The sequence below is a fragment of the Lycorma delicatula genome, chromosome 10 (genome assembly GCF_047948215.1).
Source record: "Lycorma delicatula isolate Av1 chromosome 10, ASM4794821v1, whole genome shotgun sequence".
Classification (NCBI taxonomy): domain Eukaryota; kingdom Metazoa; phylum Arthropoda; class Insecta; order Hemiptera; family Fulgoridae; genus Lycorma; species Lycorma delicatula.
In genome coordinates, this window is record NC_134464.1 from 106,173,878 (window position 1) to 106,187,475 (window position 13,598).

At 27.5% G+C, this 13,598-nt stretch overlaps 1 protein-coding gene across 4 annotated transcripts in view; it reads left to right on the top strand.

The window, feature by feature from the left end:
• Positions 1 to 9,161, top strand: part of LOC142331441 (mitochondrial 2-oxodicarboxylate carrier) — a 34,055-nt gene extending 24,894 nt beyond the window's left edge. For 3 of the 4 annotated variants that reach the window (XM_075377352.1, XM_075377355.1, XM_075377353.1), the window contains exons 6-8: positions 717 to 830; positions 3,010 to 3,191; positions 8,359 to 9,161. In XM_075377352.1, the coding sequence (XP_075233467.1) occupies positions 717 to 830; positions 3,010 to 3,191; positions 8,359 to 8,476 (414 nt within the window). In that variant the 3' untranslated portion in view covers positions 8,477 to 9,161. Of the gene's footprint in view, positions 1 to 716; positions 831 to 3,009; positions 3,192 to 6,865; positions 7,000 to 8,358 lie in introns of those variants that run through there. The other variant, XM_075377356.1, reaches the window with a different exon arrangement.
• The last annotated feature ends 4,437 nt before the right edge of the window (positions 9,162 to 13,598 follow it).

The window sequence follows — 13,598 nt, forward strand, 5'->3', positions numbered from 1 at the left end:
TCTCTCTCTCTCTCTCTCTCTCTGTGTGTGTGTGTGTGTGTGTGTGTGTGTGTGTGTGTGTGTGTGTGTGTGTGTGTGTGTGTGTGTGTGTGTGTGTGTGTGTGTGTGTGTGTGTGTGTGTGTGTGTGTGTGTGTGTGTGTGTGTGATAATTTTGATTTATAAAAGGGATTTATACATTTATTTTTTAGATGTAAGTAAAGTATATATCATTGTAAAATACAGTTTATATCTTCAAATTAAATGTATTTATTATAATGTAAATTTAATAAAAACAAGTTAATAATGGATCAACAAAGACAACACTAAAAACTGGAAATAATAATATGTTTCTTACAGCAGTGTGGTGAACTGTAAGTTCAGTTTTGAGACAGTTCCTAGCACCATGAAAAGAGTTACTTCTCATAATCCCACTGTATGAATAATCTGCACGATCAGAGAATGGAAGATTGATTATAGTAAAACAATACTTTTTTGGGTTATGATTAATTTTTGGAAAAAATGAAGGATTTAGCATTAGTTACAAATATTCAAACACTTCACGACAATCCAGGATGAATCCTTGTACAAATTTATGAATTTAATAACTTAACTCTCACAAAAATTCTTGAAAATAAAGTTGTTAAGGAAACATTTTCTTTAGAATAGCAAAACTTTTTTTTTCATAAAATTATGTTATTGATCAAAAGAAATATGTTGGTTTTCTCATTTTTTCCAGGGCATCAGTGGTATCAATAAGGGCTTATCTGCAACTGTAGCCCGTAATGGTTTATACAACATGGTTTATTTTGGTTTCAACTTTTCAGTTAGAGGATGGTTACCTGTCTTAGAGGTAACTAAATGTTATTTATTATTTAGTTTTTAATTTATAACTTTTGTTTTATTTCAGTCTTGTTAACGGTAAGTAATTTTTACTTAACTGATTGAAGAAAATGTCCTTATCATTTTATTTATTTGTTCATAACCGATAGATAATTGATTGTAACTTGAGTAAATAAACTTAATAAATTTAAGTTTTTCAGGGTTATGCTTAAATTTTAGAGATTAAAACTTACTTGTAAGTGCGTTTTATTGCCACCTTATCTTGTAGTTTTAAAAAAATATCAAAATATTTTAAATCCTTAAGTTGAATTGTTTGAATACCATTGGTCTGACATGAAAATTAGCTTTTTTACATTTCTGTATTTTGATTGCAACAATGGAGCACCAACATAATCAGACTATTACTCTGCCAGTAAGGTAATATAAAAATAAAATTTAACGCAAATAAAAGTGCCTAATATAAAACATTGCAATTTAATTTAAAACATCTCAGAAGCCATTCAAGAATTCAAATCATAGTAACTCCTAAAACCTTAAATGAAGTCACTTCATTTTTTTAAGTAAAAGGAAAAACAGGTATACCAATCTCATATATTACTTGTAGAATTTACTAAACAGATAAATAAATATTTTATTCTGGCACGTAATAATACATTATTACTTGAATTCTAGAGAGTATTACAGTCTGTTAAAACTGTCATTTAGGTTCATCATAAATTAAGTTCATTTAAAAATAATCCGTTGTTTTCAGTTGACAGGTAGCAGAAAAACATAAGCTACTTGAAGAATTACCAACATTAGCTTTGTGCATTACCAAGGAGTATTTTTATTTATTAAAACTGAAAAATGTTTTGCTTGCTGCTAAATTAAACTAATCATCAAAATTAAGCAAAAAATTATTTCAGAATTTTCACTTCATATTATGAATGAATTGTTAGAAGGTTGCTTTCAGTTTTGTAGAACAATGATATCTCAATTAAAAATAAACATAATATTTTTAAAACTGTAGTTAAAAGCGGTGTAGCATATGGATCTGAGCTATGGACTCCCCATGAAATGATGAAACAGAGACTGACGAGTGTAGAGATGATGTACTGGAGGAGATGTTGCCAAGTTACACTGATGGATACAGTTAGAAATGAGAGAAATTATGAAGGTTACATCATCTTTGATAGAGAATGTAGCAGTTAGACAGCTACTATGGTATGATCATAATCATGTATGCAGAATGGGTCCAGACAGATAGCTTCATCAAGTTTGGGAGTGGCATTCATCAAATAGAAGAAAGTGAGAAGTCCATCAAATAGAAGAAAGTGAGAAGGTCACAGAGGATGTGGGGGAGTCATGATGTGGTGAAGAGTAGAAGCGTGGTTTGTTGGATGAAGCGACCCAGGATAGGCAGGCTTGGAGAGTACGGTGTTGGAAATGGTCATAATGGCTGTAAAAAGAACTGCTAGATAATAATAATAATAATGTTATAAATGAGTTTTACAAAAACTTTGTATTTCCTCAGTTGTGAGTAACAATTTGGAGAAATCATTTCTATGAAATTACATTTATTTTTTCACAATAAAACTTTTGTTTTACTAATAGAAGTATTATTAAACAAGAAAATGTAATATTTTGTTACTTTGTGTTACTTTAGTTTGAAATATATATTCTCAACCCTCATACCAGACCTTGCTGTCCTTGTATTCCTCTCCAATCCTCAAATAAACTTCTTGCTTCTTATTCTGTCTGATTGCATGATTTTTACCACCCACCTTCTTCAATCCCTACATTATTTCCTCTATATCTTCTTTATTTCTGAGTTCACTCAGAAATAAAACTTTTCTTATACTATCTGCTGGTATGAAATATTGTAGGAAAATTTAGTTTCATTAGTATTATTATTATATCTTATTTTCTATTTACTGAGAAGAATTTAAGTCAGTTAGATGATATTTATACTTATTTATTACTTTATTATTTACTTATTTATTTATTTATACTTATAAACTATTACTTGCTACACAATTATGAACTGTTTCTTTTGTAAAATCAATTAAAAATACAGATTTTTAGCTTTTTATCGTTATAAAAAGTAACGTTTACTTATATAGTATCGTTTAATTATAATCTATTAACAGCAATTAAATTTTTATGTGTAAAATAATGTCTTATAGCAAAAATAATCTGTAATGTTGCAGGATCCATTGCAAGAATTTTTAAAGAAATTTTCAGTTGGTTTTACTTCTGGAGTATTAGGATCTCTTGTAAATATACCATTTGATGTTGCAAAAAGTCGTATACAGGGACCTCAACCTATACCAGGACAGATTAAATACAAAAATACAGTCAAAACAATAATATTGGTTTACAAAGAAGAGGGGTAAGTTTTTTATCTCCTAATTTTATTTTTTATTTAATAAACATTAAAGTATAATTTTAAAAGAAAGAAGTATGGTAGCAATTGTTAAACAAAATCTACAAGAAGATAAATATGTTAGGTTTTACCTTCAGTTGATTAAACTCATTCATTTTATTTTTAACAACTTGTTTTAGCATGTTAACTTATTTGCTTACTTGCTTCATTTTTATCCGTAAGAATAATTAAAAAAAAAACCTTTTTTCATTAAACGAAATTAGAATTAGGGATTTAAAAACAAAACAATGGGGAAATGATATAACAGTTTTATGTATTGTCTCTTTTAACAATTATTACAACTTTTAATATACTTTCTTTTTTTAGTATCATTAGATTAATTTTAAATCAGTTCATTTTCATAGAAAATATAATTTAACAGAAATGTTAAATATATTTTTGAGGTAAAATTAATTTTGATGGATAAATTTTTATTAATTCTTTGACTGCATTTGCTTTCTTTTTGGGTCTGAAAAAAGAGCACCAGTTTTTCAAGATAAATTTATCACATTTGATGCTTACTTTAATTAAATTAGTAAGGCTAAGATAATATGATCTGTTTAATCATCCAAGGGTAAAGGCTTTTCTGAATAGAGGAAAGAACTCAAGCTAAGAATTTATCTATTAATTATTTTCTGGTTAGTATTGGCCAAAAAGTGAAAAGATAATTTTTATGAATCATATTTATTGTGTACAGTTCCAAAATGTAACTGTAGCTTGAAATTTGGGATTAAATTTGAAAAATTTAATTCATTGTACTTTCTCTTTGATCAATGATTTCCTACACTTTCAGAAAAAAACCATCTAAACAATAAATAGTCGATTGTTACATCCCTTACATTTAAATTGATCTGTGTATTATATTTCAATTCAAATTATCTTTTGAAATATTTTTTGATAGTTCACTATGGCATTCGATGCACTGGTACCTAGTTGTTGGTTTTATAAGGATATAATATTGGTCTGTCCATTTATCAGTTTTCTTGATGTTTACAACACAATTAAGTTTTATAACAATAGTAAATAGTAACTTTTTACAGTTTATTTTCTGTTGTTTAATTTTTTATTTGTGTATTTACTAACATCTATCTCTATGCCCACTAATTGTGCGCATTTATTATGCAAATTCCTGTAATCATTTCATGTGTAATTTTATTTTGGAATACCATTTGACACATCTCTTTAGATACTTGAGTTATAGGCTAATTTTTATCTTTAGATCTACCAACATAACAAATTGTTTTTCATTATTGAAAATTTTGGTGCTGATGGTGTAGAAACTGCCTTTATCTTCTTAGGTAGTGAGCCAATTGTATATTTGTGTAAAACTGATCGCAATATAAAGTATGTTCATTACGCTGTAATGGTTCAGCTAATTCTAATATCATTGGTCTAACCATTAAACATCCAAGTACAACTAATAGAATTATTACATATTTGATTAAAAGAGAATTTGTCTTGCAGCAAAGCTAGAGCTAAATAAATTTATTCACTATTTTCTAAGTTATGTAATAGTAAATTTATATTATTTTTGCTCTCTGGATAGAATTTTTACTTATTCAGTTTATATATAATCATCATGCTCATAGTTTTTGAAGAGTTATACATTTTTTTTTGTTCAGTATCACTGTGAAGAAGATGTAATAGTATTTCCACTTCTGATTTTCTTTTTGTAAATGACTACAATGTACAGCTAATCCTAATTCACTTGTGACTTATTCTACTTTATCTTTTGAAATCTTAATAAAAATGAATAAAACTGAATTGCAATGAAATACTTTTATAATTGTCAAATATTAAACCAATTTATACTACATGTTGGCTTAATTTAAAAACTACGAGAGAGTAACATAAAATAAAAATGATTAACATTGTAGAAGATAAAATAGTTACTAAAACAAAAATCTTAATAATTATACAGAGGAAATTAAAAATGTAAACGATTTGCATCATGTTCAATACATATGGCCTGGGAAACAAAATCAGTGTACATGTATGATGCACATGGCTTCAGAAACAAGTTGATAACTTAAAGTTTGTTTTCATGAATTAAACTTAAAAATAGAGGTTGACAGTCAGAGGATTAAATAAGCAAATAAGTTTATCCCATATGAACTTACTTAAAGCACTAATACATAAACAGTAAAATATATGAGGTATACAGACTAACTGAAATAAGCTGTAATTAAACAAGTTAACCAAATTATTATGAGATATTTTTTAAATGTAAATAAATTAACAATTAAATTAAATAATGCATTGAAGGTTTTTAGTGTGTATCATAATTTACATCAACATTGTTAAAAAGTTCAAAGAATTCCAGTATAATAACAAATTTTAATTATTTACCTGACATGTAGCGGAGTATATCGAATTATCTTGAATTGTAATGATCCATTTAAAAAACATTGCAAATTGGAATTCAATAAAGTAGATGCATGCATTGCAGTGCTGAGCAAGACCTATCAAAGAAAGAGAGGGCTTATGAATTAACATAAGCTACACTAGTCAAAATAAGTTAATGGGTTAACGCAGTAATAAATTACTTCATGCTCTTAAGGACAATTCTTATAATGCATTGACAATGAAACCTTCTTTATATGCACAGCAAGAACATGGGTAATTTATATTGCTCTAATATCCTGTAGAATATCATGGTGTGCTTTATCCGAATTTAATTGTAATTATTTTGAGAAGTATACCATGTTACTCTAATAACTGACCTTACCTCCACTGGGATTTGGCTGGTAGTTTACATTTCAGTTGAATAGTTCCACATGCCACATAATTAAGGGTTGGGTGTGAGGTTTCTTTAATGAAACCTGAACTGTTCTTAGGCAGCCCTCTAATATGTAGAGTGATAGCAGTTTGTTGCATCATAACGTGAGATGATCCAGTAGGAAATCATTCATTTGCAGAACGAATTAATGAATCACTCATTCTGTTGAATGCATACTCAAGAGGCAGTGCCCTTTCCCTTATCAGTGAGATTCCTTTCTTCCTGATAATATTCAATGAATTTTTTTAGATAAACACTTAATGGGTTTACACTAAAAACTTGAACTGTAAAGATATTATATGCAATATATGTGTGATTAGGTAGGGAGCAGTTCTGCCTATGATCCTACTCAGGGCCTGTTTCTTGGCCAGTGAATGTAAAGAGTCCAACAGGACATGAAGTGATTACTGAATATAGTTAGGCCTCTAACATTAATACATATTTATATTATTTGTTGTCCACATAAAAGACATTGAGTATACAAGAAAGCTGAGTTTCTTGAGTTGAGCTTGTGCCACAGCTGTATTTTTAACTTGTGGGTGTTTGTTCTGCTTTTCTTTTAATACATATAAAAAACATTAATTTATATTTTTTAATCTATTTAAATATGTGTATTTTTAGTTACTTATTCTGTTTATTTATATATATTTTAAAAAAATGATTTAATGAGCCTTCATGTTCCGTTTGAGAATTATTTCAGTGTTCAGTGTCTTATTTCAGAATGAACTGAAAGGTAGCATTTTACACATTGACTTATTTCAGTTTTCAATGAAAACTATATTGGAAATCATATGTATGTTATTTTGGTTCTTATTTATACATGTATCTAAAACATTTTTTGTTATTTCATTTTTGGGTACAGTAAGAACTCTGTTAACAAAACAGTCAAACAAGATATCACAAAACGAGGTCCTCTATTATTGTTTGTATTATTATCTAAATTTGGATAAGGTTAGTACAGGACACTAAAACACATTAATTCAGTGTTTAAAAATATGCACAATATTGTAATCATATATAAAATATACTATATGTGTTGTTCACCGTACATTGTATTTACAGTTTTGCACCAGTAAATATTTTTACTTTTGGTATTATTAGAAAATTCTAATCGATTCCGATAATCAGTATATTATAATACTGATTACCTTATATACTGTTATAAGTATATAAGGTACATTAGGTATTGTGTAGTTTGATTTATATATTGAGTAAATATAAAATTTTTTCAACACGCATATACTTTTTTTTCAGTTTTTCCTGCTTACAAGTATTTTTTACATTCACTGCGTATCTAGATCAATGCTAAACTATTTATAAGCTGTGTAGTAGGTACAATGAAAATGTAAAAGTAATGAAAAATAAAAGTATCACTTGCAATAAACGTGTAATTATGTGCCCACTTTATTGATTTCATTACAAAAAAGAGTGGTGTGATTATAGTGTATTTCGTCAACATTTGATTTTTGCCCTCAAAAACAAAAGTTGAAAATAAAAAGTTAGCTATTGTTATTTATAAGTATAAAAATTATAATTACGTAAAGCTTACTTGTACTAGATTTTCACAATCTATTATAAAATTACAAATTACTCGTTTGTAGATTATATTCAGTTTTTTACAGTGATCCTTAAGAGTTATACAGATAATAATATGACTTGATTTAGAATTTATTCACAAAAATAATTGTAACACTATTCTCTTCTAAATTGCTGTTGCATGCTAGTGGTGATAGTGTTATGTAACTTTTATTTTTTGAATTTAGTAAAATTTTAGTATCATGGTTGATATATTTGGAAATGGATGGAAATGTTTCATAAGTTCATATCTTATCAAAATATCTTTTGATAATATTTTAAATTATGTAAATTTTTTTTGTTACATTTGTAACAAAAATATATTATGCACAAGTTGTTCTTGAATAAATTTAAATTAAGTAGTTCAATGTTTTGTAATCTTTCTTAATGAAGAGTTAAAAAGTTACTCGATGTTCTGAAATCTCAAAATTTTTATAGAAAAAGACTAATGAAATTTCTTTTTAAGAAAAAATAGTTAAATAAAATAAATATGTTTTAAGTTTTACAAAACAAATCCATGATTTTTTTTAAGATTCACCATAACTTAAGTAAATAAACACAGTTAACAAAAATTGTAAAGTAAAACGGATCAGAACTTACTGCAGCACTCAGTAAAAGTGCAATAACTGTGTTGTTAGCTTGACAGTATGTAATTCCCTATCAACATGTTGTTCTGAATGTATAACTATTTTAAAATATATGCTTCTTGTCATTATAGTTAAATAAAAAATGTGTAGTATTTATAATTTATATGATTTATAATTTTTTTTTTTTTTATAGTTTTCTTGCACTTTATAAAGGATTTGTACCAAAAGTATTAAGACTTGGGCCTGGTGGTGCAGTTATGCTTCTGGTTTATGAATATGTACATAACAGGATAACAGCGGCACTTAAATAGTCATTTTTAAAAAAATTGATGTTTTTATATGTTGTTAACTCTGTACTTAGTAAATTTTTACCAGAATTTTATTGTGATACAAAGATGTATTATATCTAATATTTATTATTTTTAATTTATTATAGTGTAGTTTAAAAATTAACTATGTTATGTATACATATTCATGTAAGATTTTTTATAGTGAATGGAAAGCAGTCAAAACTATGTAAATAACTTATTTAAGTCTTATATAAATGTCAAATTTTTCAATAGTACAAATAATAATAATATAGTTGAGGATATAAACTAAAAAAATCGTATAACAACACTAACTTCAAGTAACCCATAAAGTATACACAAAAACATTGTCACTCTATAAACTAACCACATTTTTTTTAATGATTATTTTGCAAGATTTTTTTGTAATATTAAGTAGTAATTTCATATTGTTTATACTTTATACTATTCAGATATTTATTTTATATATATAATTTAAAATTATTTTAATTGTTGTTTAATCAATTATTGATTTTTTATCTCTTTATGTAGTATTTTGTATATTTTGAATTATATTTAGTGCCTTAGTTTTTTTTTGTCTTTTTATGTTAACATTATTAAATGTTTTTTGATATTTATACTATAAATACTTTTATATTATTTTGAATAATTAACAAATATTTCAATAAATTCTGTGTGTTATTCTGTTTGGTATACATTTTTATAATAATAATAATACTAATAATTAATATTATATTTACATAGTTATCTGTTAGAATAAATGCAGTATTAACTTCCAAATGTCATGTATTTATCTGAAAATATATTATTGGTTCAGCATTGTAAAATAAAAAACCATTAGATGGTTTATAAATGTATCTGTAAGATAGATTTATTAGATGTGTTTTTGAACATCAATCTCACTTCAAATTTTTTCTACCTTGAAGATACTTTTTCCTGACAAGTTATATAAACATTGTGGAGTTTGATTACAGCATATCCTTACAACAAAATTAGGCTGCAAGGAGATTGATATAGTTGTATTAGTTAATTTTCAGTTAAATATTATAAGAGTATAACTTTGCTAAATACAAAGAAAAACTTTGATATAGTTGTATTAGTTAATTTTCAGTTAAATATTATAAGAGTATAACTTTGCTAAATACAAAGAAAAAATTATTTTGTTTCTTAAAAATAGCAAAATAACTTATATATGTTTACATTTTATTACAGACTTTTATGTTAAATAACAATGTATTCTAGAAACAATAAATAACCTGCCTGTTTAAAACACCCAGAAAATTATTAAGTCACAGTCCTTGAAAGTTGGTTAAATTTGAGTGAATGCTTTCATTGTATATACAGAATAATTACTGAGAGAAGATTCAGTAATTTATTTGAAAGGATTTCTTGTATAAAGCGATGTCTGTCTTGTTAAGTTAGCTAATTGGCCCTGCATCAAAATATCATTTTAGACAATTTTACTGCATATGATCAGGTTAAAATAATATTCTCATCCTCTTCTTTTTTAAGGCTTTGAATTGTTTTAGCCATCTCATATTGCACATCTTCGATTCTGATTTTTTTTTCTTTCTTGATGATGTAGGCTGAGCAAATGGCAGGGTTGGAGTATGGGAAGTTGAAGACTCTTCATGTTCTTTAGCTTTATCAGAGTAAATAGAATCCTGAAAGGAAAACGATTGGAAATTAGACAAGAATGTAGAATCATTAAATTTCATAAAAATTTTACGTAATTTTGAAATCAGTTATTTATTTTAAATTGAAGATTAAAAAAGTATTCACCTTTTAATAGTTTACTGATATAGTAGTTAAAGCATTATGTATTTCATTTCAGTAATATGGTAATATGTTATGGGTACCATGATTCGACTTTCAGAAAATTTTGACATGTCTTCATGTTTCACATACCCCAGATCCCAAAGCCACCATCAACTCAAAACTTAATATATACATTTAAATAAATATATTTCACTTTCTTGTGGACACGATAACTGGAATAATTTTGCACCAATCACTCTAAAATTGTTCCCTAAAAAAAACTCAACCCAAAGTCTCAGTCAAGTTCATTAACAGCCAAAATTGGACCATGGGTGGCTTTATCGAAAAAAAATTGCTATAACTTTTTTATTAAGTAAAATATCAAATTCGTTTAAGTTCCTACAATTCGTTGGGTAAGAGCCTAAAATTTATGTTAAAAAAGGTTTTTTATATCATCCTCCATTGGCCTAGGGGGTGGAAAAAATGGGGTTTTGAAGATAAAATAAAATCATACCTACCTTAATAGCAACAGTATCAAATTGGTTTAAAGTGGTCGTTAGTGCTCTAGACATTACCTAAAACTTTTGTCTGTAACAATTTTAATATAACCAACCCTTACAGCAAGGGATGACCAAAATTTTGCTGGAATTGCAAGATGGGGCTTGCCATATGCTAAACATGTGAAACTTTTTTTCACATGCAATCATTGTCATATTGAGTAATTTTGAAGTTTTTCTTAACTTTAAGGTGGAAAATTTTTCTATCCCCTCTTAGCACTGGTGAAATCTTTTTTCAACTTTTTGTTTTAATTATATTGATTTATTAATAATTATTTACCTCTGACTGTAAAAAAAGTTTTATATTAAATAATAATTCAGTAGTAATAATAAAAAAAAGATATATGAAAAAAAATCTGAAGTTATTAGTGAAATAAAATTTTATGTACTTTTCATTAAAAATAAAAAAGGAAATGAAGTTGGATTTGAACCTTCCCCTTGTAAGAGCCAAATATTTAATTAATTAAAATGTTATTTGGCTATAACTCTGGAACCAATGAAAATAAGTACCAAACTATATATATTGGTCAAGTCAATTGCAATCAAATGGGGAGGTGTACAGTTAGAAGTTACAACAGTCCTAAATTCAAAATTTCAACATCTACGCCTAATCGTTTTTGAGTTATGTGAGATACAGACGTCACGCCGAAAATAGCCAAAATGGTTTCAGGGGTGGTCAAATAGAAATTTCCGTTGAAATCTGAAAACCGAAATTTTTCAGGATCACAATACTTCCATTACTTCGTACAAAGAAGTAAAAATTTAATATACTTCTTTAATAAAAAATTATGTAACATTTTCAATAAAACATCTTTATATTAATAACAATAACACTGGTCAACATGATTTTTATTTCACGAGTACCGTGTACTTAATGCAGTTTTTATGCTGTTTTCAAATATGTATTTGGAATTTTTCTATCACCAATAGTATTTTTGTTATTTTAATTTTTCAAAAAAATATGTTAAAACATTTTTTTGTCTATTTGTTCATTGTCAAGTAAAAGCTCCTAGAGCATTGTAAATATGATGGAACCAAATAAGATAACTCAGAGGGTAGCGTTGCCATTGTTGTGCAGCTTCAGACATGAATAAGCATGTACAATCGTGATCTAGTGTAGCACCATTCATCAGAACGATGTCAGTTGTGAGATAGTAGTGAACCACTAAACATGTCATTGTGAGTGCTTTGTGTGTCTGGATTATTGTGCATTACATATTTACAACTTATTTCTTTTAATTAGTTATTAGTTACAAAATGTATAGAGCTTGTTTACATCATCTTAACAATTTTTGTTACGTATGTGATGAAGTGATTCTCAAGTTCCGAAAGCGAAATGTTACTCCATTAGTAAAAAAGTGTTATGAACTTTATTTTGGGTGTAAAGTCGGGGACTAAACAAGGTCCCTGGGTCCCACATATATGTTATCGTATTTTAGGCTTCTCACTGCATGGTAAAATGGCACACACCACATCCCATTTGCTATCCCTATGATTTGGAGGGAACCCAAAGATCATTCTTCTGACTATTATTTCTGCTTAACAAACATTAAAGAGATTATGTCAAAATCAAAACATACAGTGGGGTACCCTAACTTGCAATCTACATGAGGCCAGTTTCACACTCCAAAGAATTGCCCATATGAAAGCTTCCAGAACATGTGACATTAAAAGAAGAGAGCTCAGTCTGATGGAATTAAGGAAGAAAAAGAAACAGATTCTGGTGATACAACTTTTCAACAAAGCAGTTCATCTGAGCCTCATTTACTGGCTCAAGAAAATCTTAACAATCATATATGACATTTAAAAGTTATCCAAAAAAAGTCTGAAATGCTTGCTTCCCAGCTAAAAGGATGGAATTTTCTTCAAAAGAATACAAAAATATGTACTTATTGTAATTGTCATTCTCATTTTAAAAACTATTTTTCTGAAGAAAATGGCTTAATTTGTAATGACATTTCTTCTCTTATGAAAACACTTTGTAATGAATATAACCCAACAGAATGGCGCTTGTTCATTGATTCCTGTAAAGTTAGTTTAAAAGCTGTGCTTTTGCATAATGGCAATAAATTTACATCAGTACCTGTGGCTCACTCTACTAGTATGAAAGAAACATGTGAAAACTTTAAATTTATATTGGAAAAGCTTCAATATGCTGTGTGTGAATAGAATACTTCAGGTGATTTAAAGGTGAATGTGTATCTACCACCATTACATATAAAACTATATGCTGGCTGTTTATTGTTGGACCATCAAGAGGGATGCTCCACAGGCGAAATATAGCAGAAAATCATCATTTTTTACTTTCTGTGCGAGTCAAATGTTTAAATAATAGTTATGAATGCAGAAAGTATTAAAATGTTTGAAATTATAAATGCCTGTTTCTCGAAAACCTTGTATGTAGGGAAAGACTCTCATATTTGAACTCAGGAGAAAAAAAAATGATCAAAATCACATATCTTTATAACTGAACAGAAAAAAAATTATTTTTTGTTCCCCAATGTAATTTGTTGAATTATCCATATTTAGTAAGTTACATTAATGATTTCTTCAGATTCTTCTACCTCCAAGGTTGATAGGCTGTTATTTGAAGTTTCTTGATCTGCAATGAACTTCATTTCATTGAAATACAAATGAGGTTCATAAAAGTTGTCAGTCCCAGATCCAGTTGAAATAGATTGCTTCACTTTCAGCAAATTCTTTCCGAAAATTTAACACATAGAGGATTGATTTTTTCTAATTACATCTGGTCAAATAGCATTTAGATATTTGCTTTGGTAGAAGTCTTATAATTTTTCATAAGCAATGAT